The sequence below is a fragment of the Hypanus sabinus genome, chromosome 8, assembly GCF_030144855.1.
Source record: "Hypanus sabinus isolate sHypSab1 chromosome 8, sHypSab1.hap1, whole genome shotgun sequence".
Lineage (NCBI taxonomy): Eukaryota > Metazoa > Chordata > Chondrichthyes > Myliobatiformes > Dasyatidae > Hypanus > Hypanus sabinus.
Genome location: NC_082713.1, coordinates 13256805 through 13278220, shown reverse-complemented (window position 1 = coordinate 13278220; position 21416 = coordinate 13256805). Strand labels below are relative to the sequence as shown.

At 43.2% G+C, this 21416-nt stretch overlaps 1 protein-coding gene across 1 annotated transcript in view; it reads left to right on the top strand.

Moving 5' to 3' along the window:
* Positions 1–254: 254 nt before the first annotated feature.
* Positions 255–21416, top strand: part of ids (iduronate 2-sulfatase) — a 41384-nt gene continuing 20222 nt past the window's right edge. Inside the window, exons 1-6 of the mRNA XM_059976701.1 lie at positions 255–434; positions 7793–7929; positions 9875–10052; positions 15530–15618; positions 17381–17581; positions 19603–19773. Of these exons, the coding sequence (XP_059832684.1) occupies positions 266–434; positions 7793–7929; positions 9875–10052; positions 15530–15618; positions 17381–17581; positions 19603–19773 (945 nt within the window). The 5' untranslated portion in view covers positions 255–265. The remainder of the gene's footprint in view (positions 435–7792; positions 7930–9874; positions 10053–15529; positions 15619–17380; positions 17582–19602; positions 19774–21416) is intronic.

Here is a 21416-nt window from a genome sequence, read left to right as displayed (position 1 = left end):
ATCGAGGAGGCGGCACAGAAGTCCGGTGATAATACACTCAACGTTTTATGAACAGTGTTTTTCCCCTTCAGCCATCAAATTTCTGAATGGACAATGTACACTACAACACTTTCCCCACTCTTTTTGCGCTAATTTAATTATATATATATATGTAATTTATATTTTTATTATGTATTGCAATGCACTGCTGCTGCAAAACGATATATTTCATGACACAGTGATATTAAACCTGACGCTGATTCAGAGGCGGGACCTCGCGGGTCACATGAGGTGTGCCTTAAAGGAGAGATTGCGGACAGGCAAGGCGCTGAGCATTACAATGGAGTGGGGTTGTGGGTCAGGAGCAGTGCTGGGGCTCTTAGCGGTGCTGGCACTTTGCATCGGAGACGGCGAAGCCCGAACTAAAGCAGCCCCGTACTTGGCACGGGAGGGAGGTAAGGAAAGGCCTCTGCGGGAACCCCGCCTCGGTGCAAGGAATGCGGAACCCAAGCGCCGGCTGCTGCGTTTGGTAGCAGAAATCAGAGCGCTCCAATACTTTGTGGAACGAAGTCCTTCATTGTACGCAGTAACGCAAAAGCCTGCTTAGGGAGGGAATCTCAGTTAGGCAGCATCTGTGAAATGACTCCTGACTTGTAATTAACATTAGACCCATAGGACAACACAACACGGGCCCTGCTGCCCACAATGTTGTGCCGATAATCTAAACCTTCCCTCCCACGTAGCCTTCCTTTTTTTTTCTTCAATGTGCCTATATAAAAGTTCCTTAAATGTTGCTGGTGTATCTGCCTCTAGCACCACCTCTGGTAGCGTGTTCCACCACTGTCTGTGTAAAAAAAACTTTCCCACTTCCCATTCCGATATGCCAGTCCATAACCACCTCAATTGTTGCGATGTGGCCACATTCAGGATGGAGGAACACACCATACGTTCCGTCTGGGTAGCCTCCAACCTGATGGCTTGAGCATCGATTTCTCCAACTTCCGGTAATGCCCGCCCCTCCACCATTCCCCATTCCCTTTTCCCTCTCTCACTTTTGTCTCCTCGCCTGCTCATCGCCTCCCTTTGGTACTCCTCCTACCCCCTTTTCTTTCTTCCATGGCCTTCTGTCCTCTCCTGTTAGAATCCCCTTTCTGCAGCCCTGTATCTCTTTCACCAATCGACTTCCCAGCTCTTTACTTCACCTTCCCCCCTCCCAGTTTTGCGGATCACCTTGTGTTTCACCCTCCCCCATCTTTTAAATCAACTCTGCATTTCTTATTCTCCAGTGCTGGTGCAGTGTCTCTGCCTGAAATGTCAACTGTACTCTCTCCATAGGTGTTGCTAGCCTGCTAAGTTCCTCCAGTGTCACCTCCGACCTCATTCAGAATTGTTCCTTAGCTCTAGAGTTAGCCCTCCACAAGTCATACCTCTTACCGACATGGGTCGCTGGACTTGAAAGCCACTGATCTAGCCTTCAGCAGAATATGAACCCCCTGGTTCATCCGGTGCTTTTGACTTGGGGATGTAGAATAAGTTCTCATAGACACACACTCATCCACACAGGTTTTAATGAAGCCTGTGACAGCTGTGGCATACTCATTCAGACTTGAAGATGAATCCATGAATACAGTCCAGTCCATCGATTCAAAGCAGTCCTGTAGGTGCTCCTGTGCTTCTCTTGTCCATATTTTCTTGGTCCTCACTACCGGTGCTGTAGCCTTCAGTCTCTGCCTATATTCAGGGAGTAGTTGTCCAGCTGGGTGATCAGACTTTCTGAAGTGTGGGTGTAAGATAGCATGTTAAGTGTTCTTGATGGTCGTGTAACAGTGGTCAAGTTTGTTGTCTTTTGCACACTGATTGAATATCCAAGTTAGTGCAGTCTTTCATTGGTTCTGTTGTGGTTATTAAATTGTTATGGATTTACTGAGTATCCCCCAAGAAAATTAATCTCAGGGTTGCATATGGTGACATATATGTACTTTGATAATAAAATTTACTTTGAACTGTGAGTGGACGTGGAGAGGGTGTTTCGTGTATTGGGGGAGTCTTGGACCAGAAGAGACAGCCTCAGATTAGAAGGGCATTTCTTTAGAACAGAGGAAGAGGAATTTCTTTGTCAGAGGGTGATGAATCTGTAGAATTCATTGCCACGGACGGCTGTGAGGCAAAGCCATTGGGTATATTTAAAGCAGAAATAGGTTCTTGATTAATCAAAAGTTGCAGGGAGAAGGCAGAAGAATGAGGTTGAGAGGGACAATAGATCAGCCATGATGGTGTAGCCTCGATGGGACAGATGGCCTAATTTTGCTCCTATGTCTTATGGTCTTAGTTTAGCTTAACATGGTGGACCATACGGCCTGTTCCTATACTTTGAACTAAGAACTGTTATGTTGTTCTTGCTGTGCCGTTGTGCCCACAGGTGAGAACATGGCATTTTCATGGTTTGATGCCTGTCGGAGAGTTCAGTGCATATCAGGCTGTGATCAGCTCATAGAGAAACAGATGAAAAGATGGGAGTCAAAATGGAAAAACTGAGTGAAAGATCAAAAATAAAAGGGACTTTGGTTCTGATATTGCCTTTTTAAGTTGAGTTTATTGTCATCTCATAAGTACATGCATATGCACAGATGGAATGAAAAACGTAACCTGGAGTAACATCACAGACATGAGGCTTTGGAGACTAAACATTTACTAGATAAGTGTAAATATAAATTATACAAGAAAGTACTGTGTGATTGTCCGCTGATGACAGGAGACCTGTGTGGGAGAGTTTTTAAAGTGGAAAAGCCATTGTACTGGAGCAGTTCCACTCTCTCAACCTCAGAAGTCTGGGTCCACTGGTACGAACAAGTGTCACAGCCTGGGGCCTTCCTTGGTTGCAGTGAATGACGATGGCCTTGTCATGCCCTTCGATCTCCATGAAGCATTGCAATATCACTTTTCTGACTTGGATCTCGTCCGCCCAGTCTACTGGAGCTGACCTTGCATTCTTGGACAGGCATGTTTCCATCTCATCCGGCTGTGAGGCCACCAGCTCCCCTCAACTGGTTAGCTCGCCCGTCGAAGTGGTGTATCAGGGTGTGGCCGTTGCCGCGTTTAAACGCATTTGAGCCATCTGTGAGAGCTGAGTGTCCGGTGTGGACCAACGGTGAGTGAGCTGCCTCAGATTAGACATGACAGACCCCTTCACCAGAGGTGCTATCCCTCCCTGGTCACACCATACTCCCCACAAGAAACTACTACTAGAACACAAAAACAAAGTCCATTAGAGTGTAAGGTTGTTATAGTGTTGCTACACTGAGGTAGTGATCATGATTTGTTCAGGAACCAAATGGTTGAGGGAAGATAGCTTTCAGATTAATTTATTTACCACAAGTACATCAAAGCATAGAGTGAAGTGTGAAGTTTGTGTTAACAACCAACATAACCCAAGATGTGCTGGGAGCAGTCTTCCCACATTTTGGCACCAACATAGCCCACAATCTTTTAAAATTTCTGATTTCCAGCGTGTGCAGTTTATTGACAGTCCAGATTTCTCCATGTATCTGATATGTATTGGTAGCTGTGAGAGGTGGCATAACTTGTTTGAGGCTGCGAGACTGCTCCGGCTACTATGCGCCCTGTGTTTGGGAGCTTCGTGGCGATTTGCCCTGCTACATGATGAATTGAGACCAAGGCTTTGGGCCTTCTCCGGCTGCTCCAGGATTCGGATCTGAGGACTCAATTTGGTTCGGAATTCTGTTGCTCGCTTCTTTTGTTTGTATGATCTGTGTTTCTTTTCTCTTTCTCTGCACATTGGGTGTTGGTCGTTCTTTTTTTAATTGAGTTCTTTCGAATTTCTTGCTTTCTGGCTCCTTGTAAGCAGATGAATCTCAAGGTAGTATAATTTATAATGAACTTTCAGTGATGGATGTTGCCTCCAGAGGCAGCTACTCCTGTAGATATTACCGATGGCGGGGAGGGATGTGCCTGCGTTGGGCAGACTTTTCAGCGTTCTGCAGCTTCATTAGTTCTTGAACATTTGACCTGCCACCAGGTCTGCCTGAGCTGGGCTACAACAATAAACTTTTTCCTGAAACACTGTGGTGCAGCACAACTGGTGTCTATGCAACACGTTCCTGAAAAACTGGTGATGGCTTGGCATGATAGAAGGCCTCTTCTGTGTGTGCTACAGCGGTGCGGAGAGAAAGATATGTTTGGTAAACCTACTGCGGTCTCAAGGGTCGCAGGGAAGAGAGAGCCCAGCCATAGATCTGAAAAGGAAGGGGCATGTGCAGGTCTGTTTTGGGTGTAAGGAGATCTGTGATCAGTGGTGACAGGGTGGTGCATGAAGTAGGATGAGGCTCTGAGATTGGTATGGAGGGTATTTGGTTTAGGTCATGTGACCACGGTTTGAGGTGGATGGGATGGGTTGGAATGGGCAAGATGGAGAGTAGAGGAGGGTGATGGAATGTGAGGTAGTAACTAAATGTTTACTTGGGCTGGTTTCCCAACACCAGGTTTTCAGTTGCCTAGAATGAGCCTCTTTAATTTGCAGCATCGCAGTGCAGTCCCTGTTAATAATTTGTTGGGTTAGATGTGCTTAGGAGCAATATGATCTTCATTCTCCCAATTGTTCAAGTGAGCGTACACAAGAAAAACAAAAGTGTAAGCATAAATTATATAAGAAAGCATGATTAGAACACAAAACAAAATCCAGGGTGTGGTAGTGCCTCTGGGGCTTTGTTGTGTCTAAGTGGTTGTGGTATTGCTATGAGACAGAGTCCACAAAGTCAGGAGTGGAAAGTGACAGCGGTACGAGGGAAGAGTCTGTTCAAAGTACATTTATTATCAAAGTACGTGTACTATATACAACCCTCAGATTCATCTTCTTGTAGGCAGCCAAAAATCCAATAGAACCCATTAAAAAGGATCACTAAGCGCCCAATGTGCAAAATAAAAAAGAACAAATTGTGCTAACAATAAAAAGTAAATAAATAACACCCAGGACTAAAGTTCATGAAAGTGAGTCCACAGCCACGAAGCTTGTTTGTCACTGTAGCCGGTCTGGGACTCTGCTTTTTGCAGACCATAGCCTCAGTTCAATACGGAGACAAGTAAACCTCGTGGAGCAGTGAGTTGAACACTGGCCTGTCCCCCACCTCCAGCCCTGACACCCTGACCTTTACAACCCGGCCCAGTCGGTAAGTCAGCCAAGTGTAGGCTCCTTTTTCACTCTTGGACCCCTGGCCCTGCCACTTCAATTCAGTCTCGAGGCCCCTCCAGCAGGGCAAAACATCGTCTCATCACTCGCTCTTGGGCTGGGGCCTGGATTAGATCTATACCCACCACACTGCAAACTTTTGCATCTTTGAGACTCCAGTTTACACCACAAAGAATGCCAGGTGGTAACATGCTATTGACTGCAGTGATTGTGTCCAGAAAAACTGTGATTAACAAGTAGTTAGTAGGTTTGTTTGCACCAGTAAGGCGTCACTGTGTCTCACCAGCACCATTTTAAACTGGAAGTTGAAGATGGATTGAACATGGCCCATGGAACATTACAGCACAGGAACCGGTCCTTTATCCCATACTTGTGCCACACCAATTAAATTAGTAATCAAGTGCCCAAGTAAACTAATCCCTTCCCTCTACACAATGTCCACATCCCTCCATTTCCAGCACCTTCATGTGCCTATCTAATAATGTCCCTGTTGAATCTGCTTCCACTGCCACCCTTACCAATGCATTCCAGGCACCCACCAGCCTCTGCGTTTTTAAATTAAAACTATTCTGATCTGCACATCTTTCAACTGTCCACTCTCACTTTAAATGTATGCCCTCTGGTTTTAGACGTCAGAATGGGCCTGGGCTCAGAAATGTTGGTAAATATTTGGTACCACGAGACTGGATTTCTGGCTTCACTTCTGCTAAGCAGCTAGCGGTATTAATCAGTACTAATATTTTGAGAAGAGTAATTAGGATTCACTCTCATTTCCTTCTGTCTAAACACGAACAGCTTGTGACAGCTGAAAACCCTGTACATAAATACAGCCCATCGATTGATTGGCAGGCTTTACTGACAGACTGAAGGTGAAATTGGATGTTTTTAAAATTATTCACACTCATCTCGGTAAACTCTAGAGTCTTTTGTGCAATAAAATCCCAGATCAGTAGTTTCTGAGATGCTTAAACAACCCCATATTATGGCACCAACAGTCATTCCATGGTCAAAGTTACTTAGATCATATTTCTTCCCCATTCTGATGTTTGGTCTGACCAACAACTGAACCTCTTGCCATGTCTGCATAGTTTTATGCACTGGGTTGCTTCCTCATGATTGGCAGATTAGATAGTTCCGTTAATGTCTAGGTGTATCTAATAAAGTGGCCATTGAGTGTATGTCACAATGGTGATGAATTTCAGCAGTTCCATTGTAGACACGACACCATAAGATGCACCACAGATCACCCTCCATTCTTTGTATTTAGAGTTCCCAGAATTATGCAGCATGGGAATAGGCCGTTCGTGTTCCTGCTTTAACCACTTCCTCAGGCAGCTCATTCCACATACAAAACACCATTTATGTAAAACCAAAAGTTCCTATTGAATCCTTTCCCTTTCACCCTAAGCCTGTGGCCTCAAGGGTTTGGTTTCCCCAATCCTGTGCAAAAGACTGGGTGCACTCAGTCTACTGATTCGGGGCCTTGATCTAAAACACTGACTGTCCCCTGTGTCCACAGACACTGCCTGACTGGCTCAGTTTTTTCAGCAATTTGTTTCTTTGTTCCAACATCTACGGTTTCCTGTGTCACCACACGTTGGTGGCCCAGATATGAGGTACAGTGATACAGCACAGAAGAAGGCCCTTTGGACCAGCCCTTGCATGCCTACTAGGTTGCCTGGTGCAGTTACTCTATTTTCCTGTGTTTGGCGCATATCCCTCTAAGACAGGGTTCCTCTCCTTTTTTTTTTATGCCAGTTTCCTGTTTAAGATGGCACCGGTGAATCTCAGTGACTTCTGGCTGGTGGCCGATGAATCAAAGAAAACAACTAAATACTTTGTTAATCACTTTTTCTGGAAAACAATCATCACAAACAATAGCCTGTAACTTCCCTTTGAACTTGGAGGCAATTCGTTAAGACCTGAGGTTTGATCAATTTAAGCGCTGCATCGAATGGGAAAGATCGGGTACAGGCCAAATTGAAGCAGTGTCCCAGAGCGTATCGAAGTGACTGAACCCGATGTTTGGATGCTGATTTAGGCGCAGCGCCAGATTGAAAATGTCAGGGTGTCATGGCCTGAGGCGAGGGATGGTTTGGTTCAGCTCGCTGCTCTACCCTGTGCAGATCTAAGGATCTGCGGATGGACTCTCTTTTGTGGGCTCCAGTTCCGAATGCTGTTTGCTTGCATTTAATGTTTGCATGATTTGTTTTTTTTTCTCTCTGTCTGCACACTGGGTGTTTGACGCTTTTTTTCAGTTGGTTCTTTTGGTTTTTTTTGTTTGGTGGCTGCCTATTAGACGATAAATCAAGGTTGTGTGTCATATACATCGACAGTAAATGTACTTTGAACTTTGAACCAATGCCGTTAATCAAGGGGTCCATGGACCCCAGGTTGAGAACCCCTGCTCTAAACCTTTTTAGAATCAACCCCTTTAATCACTGGTGGAAAGAGAGTACTGCCTACTGCAAGAATGGGAAAGCCACACATCTCATGGACCTTTTCAAATAGAATGACGTTAACTGATCCAATCTGTCATTTTTAGTGCTTCTAAATTCAAGCATAAGTTCACTCTTTTTCTAGAATTTATAATTTTATTTCTCCCATCAGGAAAAATGAATGTCCTTTTCATCATTGCTGATGATCTGCGCACCAGTCTGGGATGCTATGGAGACACTACTGTCCTATCACCAAACATTGACCAACTTGCATCCAAGAGCTTTGTTTTCAAAAATGCGTTTGCCCAAGTAAGTTAAATAATTCCAGTACATAAAAAATATACCTCTGAATCCAGTGATGTATTGGTATTACCTACACTTCAATGAATGGTCTGGAGAAAGTGGAGATGGAGAGGATGTTTCCTGTACTCTGGGAGTCTAGAACCAGAGAGCGCAGCCTCAGAATAGAAGCATGGCCCTTTAGAACAGAGATGAGGAGGAATTTCTGTAGCCAGTGCATGGTGAGTCTGTGGAATTTATTATCCCAGCTGGCTGTGGAGGCCGTCGTTGGGTATATTTAAAGAGGAGGTTGATAGGTTCTTGATTAGTCAGGGTGCAAAAGGTTACAGGGAGAAGACAGGAGAATGGAGTTGAGAGGGATAATAATTCAAGTGTATGTGTCATCTAACCATATGTGAATACTCTGCCACATGATTGGCTGATGATATTTATGCGATAATGAGCAGGTGTGCAGTTTTACCTAACGTAGTGGCCACTGAGTGTATTCTCCCTCACGCGCCTATCAGTTCCACCCTGATTCTCCTGACGGCCAATCACGTGAGGTGTATTTATGGGGCCAATTAGCCTTAAGGAAAATTAGGATGTGGAAGGAAACCAGGGCAGCCGGGGGAGTCCCATCTGGTCGTGGAGAGCATGCCATCTCCACACAGACAGCAGTGTCAGGATTGAACTTGGGTCTCTGGAACTGTGAGATCTACATAAACCTGAGATTCCGCAGTTGCTGGAAATTTGGAGCAACACACACACACACACACACACACACACAACTCTGGAAGATCAGCAGATCAGGCTGCGTCTCTGGAGAGATAGGTAAAACTGTCAATACTGAACTTTCATACTGTTCTTGCAGATGAAGTCATTACACAATGCATTGAGCTAGAATAAGGTAAAAGAATAAAGTGTAAAAAGCTACAGAAATAATATAGTGCAGGTGAATGATAAAGTGCAAGATCATTGCGAGATAGATTGTGAAGTTAAACGTCCACCTTATTGTACAATAGGTCTGCTCAAGAGTCTGGTAACAGTGGGTTAGAAGCTGTGCTTGAGCCTGGTGGTATGTGCTTTTAGACTTTTGTGTCTTTTGCCTGACGGAAGAGAGGAGAGATTTTATGGGGTGGGTGGGGTGTTTGATTATGCTGGCTGCTCCAACGATGCAGCGAAAAGCGTTGACAGAGTCCATAAGACAGGCTGGTTTCTGTGATGTGCTGATCTGTGTCGATGAAGGTTTCAGTTTCTTGTAGTGAGAGGCAGAGCACTTGTCATACCAAGCCACGATGGGATGCTTTCTGTGATGCCTCGGATAAAAATTGGTGACGGTCAATGGGTATTCATATTTAACAAAAATAACATTCAGGAATCCCAAAGTCCAAAGCAAATTTATTATCAAAGTACATATATGTCACCATATACATCCCTGAGTTTCTTGTGAACATACCCAGTAAATCCAAAAACCATAATAGAATCAATGAAAGACCACACGTAAAAGGACAGACAGCCAGTGTGCAAGAGTCAACAAACTGTGCAAACAACAAAGAAAAAAAATCAAGAATGTGAGGTGAAGAATCCTTGAAAGCGAGTGCATAGGTTGTGGGAGCAGTTCAGTGATGTGGCCAGTGACGTTTTCCCCACTGGTTCAAGAGCCTGATGGTTGAAGGGTTATAATTGTTCCTGAACCTGGTGACGAGAGTCCTGAGGCTCCTGTACCACCTTCCTGATGGCAGCAGCAAAAAGAGAGCATGGCCTGGATGGTGGTGGTGCCCGATGATGGATGCTGCTCTCCTTGTAGATGTGCTCAGTAGTGGAGGAGGCTTTACCCATGTTGGACTGGGCCATCTGGAAAACATGTTGATCCAGCACCACCAAACTCTGCGACGCTAACAGAGTTTTATAGTAGGTTGGGGAAAAGTTTGATCCCTTTGGATAGCCATTTACCACTGTTGCTTTCCTTGTGCAGCAAGCCCTCTGTGGACCGAGCAGAACATCGTTCCTGACCAGCAGGCGCCCCGACACTACTCGTCTTTATGATCACAATTCCTACTGGAGGACTCACGCAGGGAACTACACCACGCTGCCTCAGTACCTGAAGATGAATGGCTTCCTGACCATGTCAGTGGGTAAAGTCTTTCATCCAGGTAAGCTCTTAGTTTCTGTCCGGTCAAGGAATCACAGGATGACATTTAGACCCTCCACTCAGAATCAGGTTTATTATCACTGATGTGTGAAGTTTGTTTGTGTTTTGTAGCAGCAGTACATTGCAATACATTAAAAAAATAATTTACAATAAGATATGACAAATGGTTGTAGGAGGGGCAGGACTGGCAGCTCAATATTCTCTGTTTCTGTTTTAGATAGAGTGGGAGGGGTTAAAGGAGGGATAGTGTTACTAGTCAGAGAAAATGTCATGGCAGTGCTCAGTCAGGACAGACTAGAGAATTGTACACTGAGGCGTAATGGGTGGAACTGAGGAATAAGAAAGATATGACCCCATTAATGGGGCTATATAACAGATCACCCAACAGTCCGTGGGATTTAGATGAACAAGATTGCAGACCGCTGCAAAAAACATAAGGGTTCCTATAGTATTGACTGGGACTCCAATACTGTAAAAGGACTAAGTGGGATAGAGTTTGTTGAATGTGTTCAGGAAAAGTTACTTAATCAGTACGTACAAGTCCCAACAAGAGAGTATGTGTTATTTGTTTGGCTGTTAGGGAATGAGACAGGGCAGATGACAGAAGTTTGTGTAGTGGAACATTTTGCATCTAGTAATCATAATGCTGTTAGTTTCAAAGTACACATGGGGAAAAAAGATGGGTCTGGCTTTGGATTAAGATTAAGTAGGGTGAATTTAGATGGTATCAAAGGATCTGGCAAGTGTGGATTGGGACAGGCTGTTTTCTGCCAAAGGTTTACTTGGTAAGGGGGAGGCTGTCAAAGGGGGAGGTTTTGAGAACACAAAGCTTGTATGTGCCTGTCAGAACAAAAGGTAAAGATAACAGGTTTAGGGAACCTTGGTTTTCAAGAGATATTGAGGCCTGGTTAAGAAAAATGAGGTCCATAGGAGGTATAGGCAAGTAGGACCAATTAAGATGCTTATGGAGTATAAGAAATGCAAGAGAACACTTAAGAAAGAAATGAGGAGGGCTAAAAGAAGGCATGAAGTTGCCCTAGCAGACAAGATAAGGAGAATCCTAAGGGATTATACAGATAGGTTAAGAGCAAAAGGATTGCAAGATGGGGACGATCTTTAATGTTTTTTTAAAATCTGTATTTATTCAGATGATGGACACGGAGTCCTTAGAAGTAAGGCAAAGCAGCATCGACTTTATGGGCATTGCTGACGTGCTCCAAATTATTGACATTTGCCAACTGGCTTTGATAGGGCAATGAGCTATTGTATTGAACTATGTTCCTTCCAGTGAAGATTTTGCAAGACTAGGTCTGAGAATGATTCTGTCCAGAGAGTCTGTGGGATAGGGTGAATGTTATCAGAGTTAGGGACAGGCACCACCTCTAACAGAGCTATAGGGACCCTGGACTAATTGATCAGTACATAAGTTCAAGAGGAAATTCCCAGATTTACTTTTTGGTATATTTCTTATTAAATTCAAAGTTCAAAGTAAATTTATATTCAAAGTACATATACGTTTGCACAGTACTTGGAGGTTGAATATTGGTTATGTTGTACTACTTCCACTTCTGAATTCAGACTGTTTTTTGGCAATTATTTCTTCTGCCCATGGTTTCAGTCTGTTCAAGATGACTTTCAACATCACTGTGCTTGCATGGCTATAATTCTGGCACTGCTGTAAGTTGCTTTTCTCGGGGAGAGTGATGTGTGATTTTGTCTAGTGTGTTGGCCATTCCCCGGCCTGCCAGAATTTGGTACAGACATCGGTGAGAATGTCTATCACTGTTTCTCCTCCATTTTTTTTTGTCAGCTCTGCTGAGATGTCGTCTATTCCTGCTGCTGTCTCATTCTTTAGCCATCTTATGGCTGCTTCCACTTCTTACCACAGAATTGGAAAGTTGTCGTCGTTAGACAAGTTCTGCAGTATGCTGGGGTCTCATTGGGTCTGATGATTGTAAAGGTCCAAAAAATACTCAGTCCATCTGTTGAGAATGTCTTCATCTTCCACGAGACAGTTTCCTTCTTTGTCTTGGATGGTGCTGACTCGTGACTGTCTCTGTTTAGTGAGGTCCTTCTCAATTTGAAATTGCATTCCAGCTGCTGTTCTTGGTCAGTTTATCTTTTATCTCTGTTCACTGTCTCTCAATCCATTCTTCCTGGGTCTTGACCATGCTTTTCCTGATCTTGCTGATCTCTCTGTACACTACAGCTCCTGTTGTTGTGTTCTTCGTTTTCTTCATGTCTCCTCTGGTGTCATACATTTCCAGGATCTCACCTGTTACCCAAGGTTGGGTTTTCCAGTGGTGTTTTCCAAATATTAACTCACATCAACAGGACATCGTCCACATGTTCATAGACTTCAAGAAGGCATTGGATACGGTGTGGCATGAAGCAGTCTGGGCCGCGATGAATAGATACAACGTGGGCCAGAAGCTGATCCAAACCATCAAACAGCACTATACCAAAGCTAGCATTGTGGTACTTATTCAAGTCGCAGTTGGAGAATCGTTCCACACATCAGTTGGAGTCCCAGCAAGGCTGCCTCTTTTCACTCACGCTGTTCAACATTTTCCTGGACCAAATAGTAAGAGATGCCCTGTAAGGCCATATCAACACAGTCAGCATCGGAGGAGAGATCATAACCAATCACAGGTTCGCCGATGCCACCGATAGACTGGCAGGAAGTGAGGGTGAATTAGCCAACCTCGTGAACTTTTTGGATGATACATCTACCAGATATGGCATGGGGATCAGCACAGAGAAAACCAAACCGATGAGAAACAGTGAGGAGCCAATCACGATAAAAATCAGAGTCAGTGGACAAGAACTAGAGACTGTCACTGTCAAATGTTTCAGGTATCTTAGTGCATCATTAATCAAGAAGGCTGAAACCAGTCCTGAGAGACAATAACATTGCTTTCGGATACAAGTTGAAACTCCTTCATGCACTTGTGCCCTCATCTTCTTGTACGTATGCGAGTCACAGACTTTGACAGCAGAACTGCAAAAGAAGATTGAGACAGAAGAAATGCTTCAGAAGGCTCCCCAGCATCTCCTATACAGATCAGGTCTCAAACAACGAAGTATGAAGAACCATCACCCAGTAACACATGAGACACTATGAAGATCTACTGTCCCACAGTAAAGAAGAGGAAACTGAGATGGTATGGCCATCACAGTAAATACAAACAAAACTCAATAATCAATAAAAGACCGCACACAACCAGACCGACAAATGACTAATATGCAAAAGACAACAAACTCTGCAAATACAAACAGAAAAAGAACAAATAATAATAAATAAGAAATAAATATAGAGAACATGAGATGAAGAGTCCTTGATGGGGTTGAGTGAGGTTATCCCCTTTGGTTCAAGAGCCTGGTGGTTGAGGGGTAATAATTGTTCCTGAACCTGGTGGTGAGAGTCCTGAGGGTCCTGTACCTCCTTTCTAATGGCAACAATGAGAAGAGAGCGTGACCTAGGTGCTGGGAGTCCTTGATGATGGATGCTGCTTTCCTGCAACAGTGCTTCTTGCAGATGTGTTCAGTGATGGGGAGTGATTTTCTCATGATAAACTGGGCTGTATCCACTACTTTTTATAGGCTTTTCCATACAAGGACATTGGTGTTTCCATACCAGGCCATAATGCAACCAGTTAATACCTTCACCACCACACATCTGTAGAAGTTTGTCAAAGTTTTAGATGCCATGCCAAACCTTAGCCAACTTCTAAGAACATGAAGGTGTTGCTGTGCCTTCTTTGCGTGCTGTTGTCTGCAGGATCGCAGTTACATTCAGTGGCTGCTTTATTAGGTACAGGAGTGTGCATAATAAAGTGGCCATAGTAGTGGAACTCAATGTGGTCTTCTGCTGTGGCCCACTAACTTCAAGGTTCAATGTGTTATGCTCTTCTGCACACCACTGTTGTAATGTGTGGTTATTTAAGTTACTGTCGCCTTCCTGGCTGCTTTAACTAGTCTGGTCATTCTCCTCTGACCTCTCTCATTAGCAAGGTATTTTTGCCCACAGAACTGCTGCTCAACACCGCAGGCTGCCCCCAGCACGTCTTTAGATTGTGTTGGTTGTTAATACAAACGGTGCATTTCACTGCATGTGTAGGAGCTGTGCATCTGTTTTCAATCTGCATTGTGTTCTCTGTTGTGTATAGATTATGGTAGCTAGTCATTTGGGTTGGGGGGGGGCGCGGTAGAAGCAGAGGATTTAGTTACATATTCATGCTTTGTCTAGGGGAGTTTCGAGCTGGGGTCTGCTGGGTGTGATATCTTTTACTGACCATTTAACTTCGATTAAGTACATTTCATATCGCTGGTTTTAGTTTTGTTAGTTTCATCACTTCAAGATTGTTTGTTTTGCTGGTTACTAGTAAAGGATCCAATACATTTTTTTGACTTTTTGAAAATTATTACTGGATTGGATCAGTGGGCAGGTCATACAGGATAATTTCCCGTGCGTGGTCTCTAACAACGGCATGGGTTTGTTTGTTTTCTATGTACATGCGATAAATCTGAAATCTCTGTTCATTGTGTGCGTTGAATAAATGCGGTGGCAAATGCAAAGCAGTAAAATGGTGCAAAAAGAAATGCTGAAGTGGTAACAGAATAACTGAGAGGTCGAATAGAGTGCAACAACATGGCAGCACCACTGAAAGGGAATGTGACAAAGGGGTTGCTTGAGGAGTCTGTGATGGCAGTGGGGAACAAGCCGTTATTTCATAGACATGGAGGATTTCAAGCTCCTGTATCTTCTCCCGGAAGGTCGAAGCATTGAGTTAAGTGCAGAGTTAAGCTGGTGGTAGTTTGTGTGAAGATAACTGTCCTATCTGTTAATTTGCTGTGTATTTTACACCCCGTAAACCTTTGCACATTCTTTGGTCAACATTCTTGTTACATGTGTCAGAATAAGACAACTAATTCACTCAGGGTGGTGAGAGTGTGGAACAAGCTGCCAGTGGAAGTGGTGGATGTGCGTTTGATTTCAATGTTCAAGAGAAATTTGGATGGCTACATGGAAGGGAAGTGTATGGAAGGCTGTGCTCCATTTGCAGCACAGACAGCCTGTGTCTGTGTTGTAGTGCCCTATAACCTAATCATTGGGTGGTTACCTGTCATAATTCAGGAGCCTGAAGGCACACACTCAACATTTCAGGAACAGGTTTTTCCCCTCTGCTGTCAGATTTTTGAATGGTCCATGAATGCTACCTCACTCTATTGCTCTCTTTTCACACTATTTATTTATTTTATAGATTAATTTATAGTAATTTTTAGGTATTGCACTGTGCGGCTGCTGCAAGTGGCAAATTTCATGACGTGTCAACAATAGTGGACCTGATTCTGATTGTGAAGAACATTTGAACCTTTGATCGATATTTACACCTTTTTGATAACACTTGAGTCTGAGATAAACCCCAGATTGTGATCTGTGGCACTGAGGCTTAACTGGTGTTCTTCATCTTTTAGGAATTGTATCCAATCATACCGATGACTACCCGTACAGCTGGTCATTCCCTCCATTTCATCCTTCAACACAGAAATATAAAAACGCCAAGGCAAGTCCAAGTTGAAGTTTATTGTCATAGACCTACGCTCAGTGCCCTCTTTATTAGATGCAGGAGATAGGAGGTATCTAAAAGTGGCCACTTTGAATGTATGTTCATAGTCTTCTGCTGCTGTAGCTCATCCACTTCGAAGTTGTGCGTTTGGAGCTGTTCTTCTGTACATCAGTGTTGGAACGTGTGGTTGTTTGAGTTACAGTCGCCTTCCTGTCAGCCATTCCCCTTTGACCTCTCATTAACAAAGTGTTTTCACTCTCAGAACTGCTACTCGCAGGTTTTTTTTGCTTTTTGCAGCATTCTCTGTAAATTCTAAAGCCTGCCGTGTGTGAAAATCCCAGGAGGTCAGCAGTTTCTGAGATGCGAACCACCCTTTCTGGCACCAACAATCATCCCATAGTCAAAGTCACTTAGATCACATTTCTTCTGATGTTTGGAATGAGCAACTACTGAACCTCTTGACTATGTCTGCATGCTTTTGTGCATTAATTTGCTGCACATTCAAAGATTCAAATTACATTTATTTTCAAAGAATATATAAATTATACAACTTTGAAATTTTTTTGCTTACAGGCAGTTGCAATGCAAGGAACCTTAAAGAACCAATTTTTTTTTTTAAAAAAACAGACTAACCCCAGTACTTATAGAGATAGAGGGAAAAAAAACTAATTCAAGCAATTACAGCATTTCAAACCAAATAGAGTCCTTAGATTCAAATTCCTGGAACAGCCTGGAGTAGGCCCAAAGTTTTGGTATTTAGTTAATCACATTAGCAGGACAAATTGCTGCAGAGTTTGCATGCACAGCAGCTGGGGGCAGTCTCATTGCCATAGCATCACGGAGAGAGCTCCCTTCACTCTCTGGGCTGGAGATTAAATTGCCTAAACAGCGGATCGTATCTCGCATTAGGACCCGAGCTCTGCCAGAGCAAATGGCTCTGGGCCTAGATTTCACCCAACACTCAACACTTTGCCTTTCCAGTCTATCTCGACTGGCGTTTAAATTGTTCAAACAGAGAGTCGTGCTTCGCATTAAGACCTGGGCTCCACCATGGCGAGCTGCTTCAGGATTAGAGCACGCCACCCAGTGATATGTTTCAGGTCAAGATTTCGCTGCCGAAGAGCCATTCTTGACCCCCTCCAAATCAGCTTTGTGCTTAGAGCGATCTACCCTCGCACCCGGGTTAGTTGGACGTGCATTGGAACTCCCCTGTCTCACCTTTTCCTCTCCGAATCGTTCACTCCAACCAGTGTGGCTCCAACTCCAAATGTACCGTCAGGGCACATTTTGCGAATCTGCTTTGCCTTCGTTTAACTCTTCATTGCTTGTGGTGATTTACTTCAGAGAAAAGTCTGAAGACCTTCATGATTGGCTGATTGTATTTTGCATTAATGAGGAACTGTTCCTAATAAAGTGGCCACTGAATGTGCAGACGTCCGTTACAAGTGCCATGAAGATCAGCTTCCTGCAGTAGCAATACAGTACATCAAAGCATAAATTAACATCAAATTAACTAAACTTGTGCAAAAATAAACAACAAAAGAAACATAATGACACTGGCACAAGATTGAGAGGGTGGAAAAGAAGTATTGTTTTGGCTTTGCAGGTCAGTTCAAGAACCTGATGTTGACAGAGAAGAAGCTGTTGTTGGTCTTCAGGCTTTTGTATCTCCACGGATCAGGCATCATCTGTGAAAAGGAGTAAATGTTCAATGTCTCGGGCTGCAAACCTTTTTCACCTGTGGTTTATCTCCAATTAGGAGTGCAGAGGACCAGATGGTAAAAGATACGCAAACCTGGTCTGTCCAGTGGACGTGAAGGAGATGCCAGAACGCACACTGCCTGACATCCAGAGCACTGATGAAGCAATTCGTTTACTGAAAAAGACAAAAGACACCGGAAGCCCATTCTTTTTAGCCGTTGGTTATCATAAACCACACATTCCACTCAAATATCCACAGGTATCAAGTTAAAAGTACTGTTGTGTTTGCACATTATTGCCTAAAACAGGGGTGGCAGATCTATGGCACGGGTGCCTAAGATGGCACGATCAAAAATGTTGGCACACAGCCTGCAATGCTGCCCCTTAAATCTTTATGCCCAACCCATGATAGAAAGCCGCATCGGCATTATCTTCACTGCCAAATGAAGCAGCAAATATTTTTTTTACAATGTGAGAGCAGTGAGGTGTTTTCACAGGAAATGTATCAATAGGACTTGCTGCCAGCTAGTTAGTTGTGAGAACCTGTTACATTGAATGATACATTTTAAAATCCTCACAGATCTGGTGTACGCCTCAGATAGAAATGGTTGGGCCAGTTGGCAATAGCTTCATCATTTATATTTATTCTTTTGTCATTTGTGAGCAAGCACTGGATATTTAGTGATAACAGTAAACACTGTATGTAGTTTAGCACCTCCATGAATTTTATTTTTCAATTATCATCTTAAAAGATTAGTATTAATATTTGAAAATGTTTTCTAAGATCTTGTTTATTTCACATAATAATTTGTTTACAGGTCCACCTTCACTAATCCGGCACCTTTGGGACCTGAAGAGTGCTGTATTAGTGAAAATGCAGAATTACAGAAAGATCACATTAAGCAATAGCTAACAGCCTCATCATTCCTTTAAAATATATCATGTAAATCAGTACAAGTTAGATAATAATGAAATAAATATTAAGTGAGTAGCAAGTGAAATTTTAATAAAGTAATATACTGTACAGGCACAGATAAAATAAAGGGTACAGGTAAATGTACAGGAATTAACTTGCACAGAACAGTTGAGCACTTCTGCTTCTAAAGTGAGACGTTTAATATACCTTCAGGCAAAGTCACATGTCTGCAAGTGTGGGGTTGTCAGGATCATCAACATCTTCATCTTGAGAACTGAGTGAATCATCAGGAACTGGTGCTGAAACAGGCACAACAGTTTCTTCAAAAACTGTTGATGGTGGCAGCACATCTGGGTGAGCAGAAGCAGAAGTTGGAGAAAGGAGGTCTCCTGTACGCCACATTTCACGCGACTGCCAGGGGGCCGGGGATTCAGCGCTGGGCTCTTCCCTCTTCACAGTTACTGAGGGAATCCTCATTAGTTTATTTTCCTCGCTTTGTAATATACTTAAATTCAGTGGGTCGCCACATCTGACCTGAGGTCGTAGGCAGAAGAGAACGGAGCACCGGCTGGATGACACTGGAGGACAGTGTGCGACTGCTGGCAGGCGGGCGAGAAGGCAGACCGACCCAGCACACGGCAGCTCCCCCGCCGCTCGCGGGTGAGACAGCCTGGTGGCTGCGCCTCACACAAATGATATTAATAAATGCAGGAAAACAAGCAGGAATCACCTGTCTGTGCTTACAAGAGTGCGCCAAAATATGAACGGGTCTAGCACATCCAAAGCAGTGTGCAGCAGATTGGTACGGTGGCCCAGAAAATTTGAAATTACAGTTGCGCGGAGAATTTTAAATCTGTGCTGGATTATCGAAGGAACCGGATTACAGGTAGTCGGATAAGTGAAGGTCAACTGTATATATTTTTCATACAGATGATGTAGATCCAAGTGTTTTACAATGTCATAAAATGCAAACATAAAAATCAAAGATAAAAAGATGATTAAATAATCAGTGGGATTCCTCCATTTTCCTTAAAGAAAGGAGAGTAAGAACACACCAAGAAGATGCGCTACACCTCTGGCAATTTGTAAGACTGGTCCAGGACTCTGTTCAGCTGCTGTTGGAGGCCTATGCCCCAAGTAGAGGTGACGGGTTTAAGAAGAAGAAATTTAGTGGAACTTTGCAAGCTATTCTTGTTGTGTTACAATTCTTGAAGTTCATTAATGCGACCTTTTAAAAACTGTGAATAAAGGACTGGGGTTTGAGGATGTGCACCATTCAGGCATCATTAAATTTTATTTTGCCAGACAGTTTTTTTTCTGTCACTAGAACTGTGAATTTAATTTCTAGATTTTGTTCTGTTTAGGAGTTTTTAAAATTGTATCCACGTGAAGAGATCCACCTTGCGCCTGATCCTAAAGTCCCATTGAAACTACCTCCAGTGGCGTATAATCCATGGACTGACGTGAGATCAAGGCATGATGTCCAGGTGCTCAACATCAGTTTTCCATATGGACCGATTCCTGATGACTTTCAGGTACATATTTCATCTCCATTTGCATTGGACAGGGTCTAGAAGAGGTTCACGAGAATTATCCCAGGAATAAAAGGGTTAATGTGTGAAGAGAGTTTTATGGCTCTGTGTCTTTATTAACTGGAGTTTAGAAGAATGAGGGAGGATCTAGTTGAAACCTATCTAGTTGGAAGACCTAGATAGAGTGGATGTGGAAAGGCTATTTACGGTAGTGGAAGAGTCTAGGATCTGAGAACGCAGCATCAGAATACAAGGTTGGCTCTTTAGAACAGAGGTGAGGAATTTCATGAGACAGAGGGTGGTGAATCTGTGGAATTTATTGCCACGGGCGGCTGTGGAGGCCAAGTCATTGAGTATATTTAAGGAGGAAGTTGACTGGCTCTTGATTAGTATGGGTGTCAAAGGTTACAGGGAGAAGGCAAGAGAATGGGGTAGTGGGGGATAATAAATAACCATTGAATGGTGAAGCGGACTCTGAACCAAATGGCCTACAGTTGCAAGAAAAAGTTTGTGAACCCTTTCTATTTACCTGTTTTTGTTTTGCATTAATGACTCATAAAATGTGGTCGGGTCTTCATCTAAGTCACAATAATGGACAAACACAGTTTGCCTAAACTAATAGCACACAAACAATTGTACTACATCTTGTCATTACTCAGTACGCCATTTAAATAATCACAGTCTTGGTTCAAAAAAGTATTCAAAAAAGAAATTCAGTACCATTGCTGCTCTCCCTAGGAGTGGACATTCTGTAAAGATTATACCAAGAGCACAATGTGCAATGCTAAGGAGGTGAAAAAGAACCCAAGTGTAACAGCAAAAGACCTGCAGAAGTCTCTAGAATTTGCTAAAGTCTCTGTTCATGTGTCTACTATAAGAAAAACACTGAACAAGAATGGTGTTCATGGGAGGACACCACGGAGAAAACTTTTGCTCCAAAAAAATCTTTGCTGGATGTCTCAAGTTTGCAAAGACCACCTGGATGTTCCACCCTGCTTCTGGGACAATATTCTGTGGGCAGATGAGATAAAAGTTGAACTTTTTGGCAGAAATGCACATTGTTATGTTAGGAGGAAAAAGGACACTGCACACCAACACCAAAATCTCATCCTAACTGTGACTCATGGTGGAAGGAGCATCATGTTTTTGAGCTGTTTTGCTGCCTCAGTTCCCGGGTGGTTTGCAGTCATTGAGGGAACAATGAATTGAAAATTGTATCAAGAAAGGACAATGAACTAAAACATGGGAGTAAATCTGCAACAGAATGGTTTATAAAGAAGACAATTCGTGTTTTGAAATGGACAAGTTGAGTACGGATCTTAATCCAATTGAGATGCTGTGACGTGAGGGTTGTTTATGCAAAGTATCCCAGAAATATTGATGAACTGAAACAATTTTATGTGGTGGAATGGTCTACGATTCCTCTGAGCTGAGTGCCGGACTGATCAGCAGTTACTGGAAATGTTCGGTTGAAGTTACTGCTGTACAAGGGGGTCACACCATCTACTGAAAGCAAAGGTTCACACAATTTTTCCACAAATACATATAATATTGGATCATTTTTCTCAATAAATAAATGAGCAAGAATAATTTTTCATGTTATTTATTTAATTAGGTTCTCTTTATCTAGTTTTAGGACTTGTGTG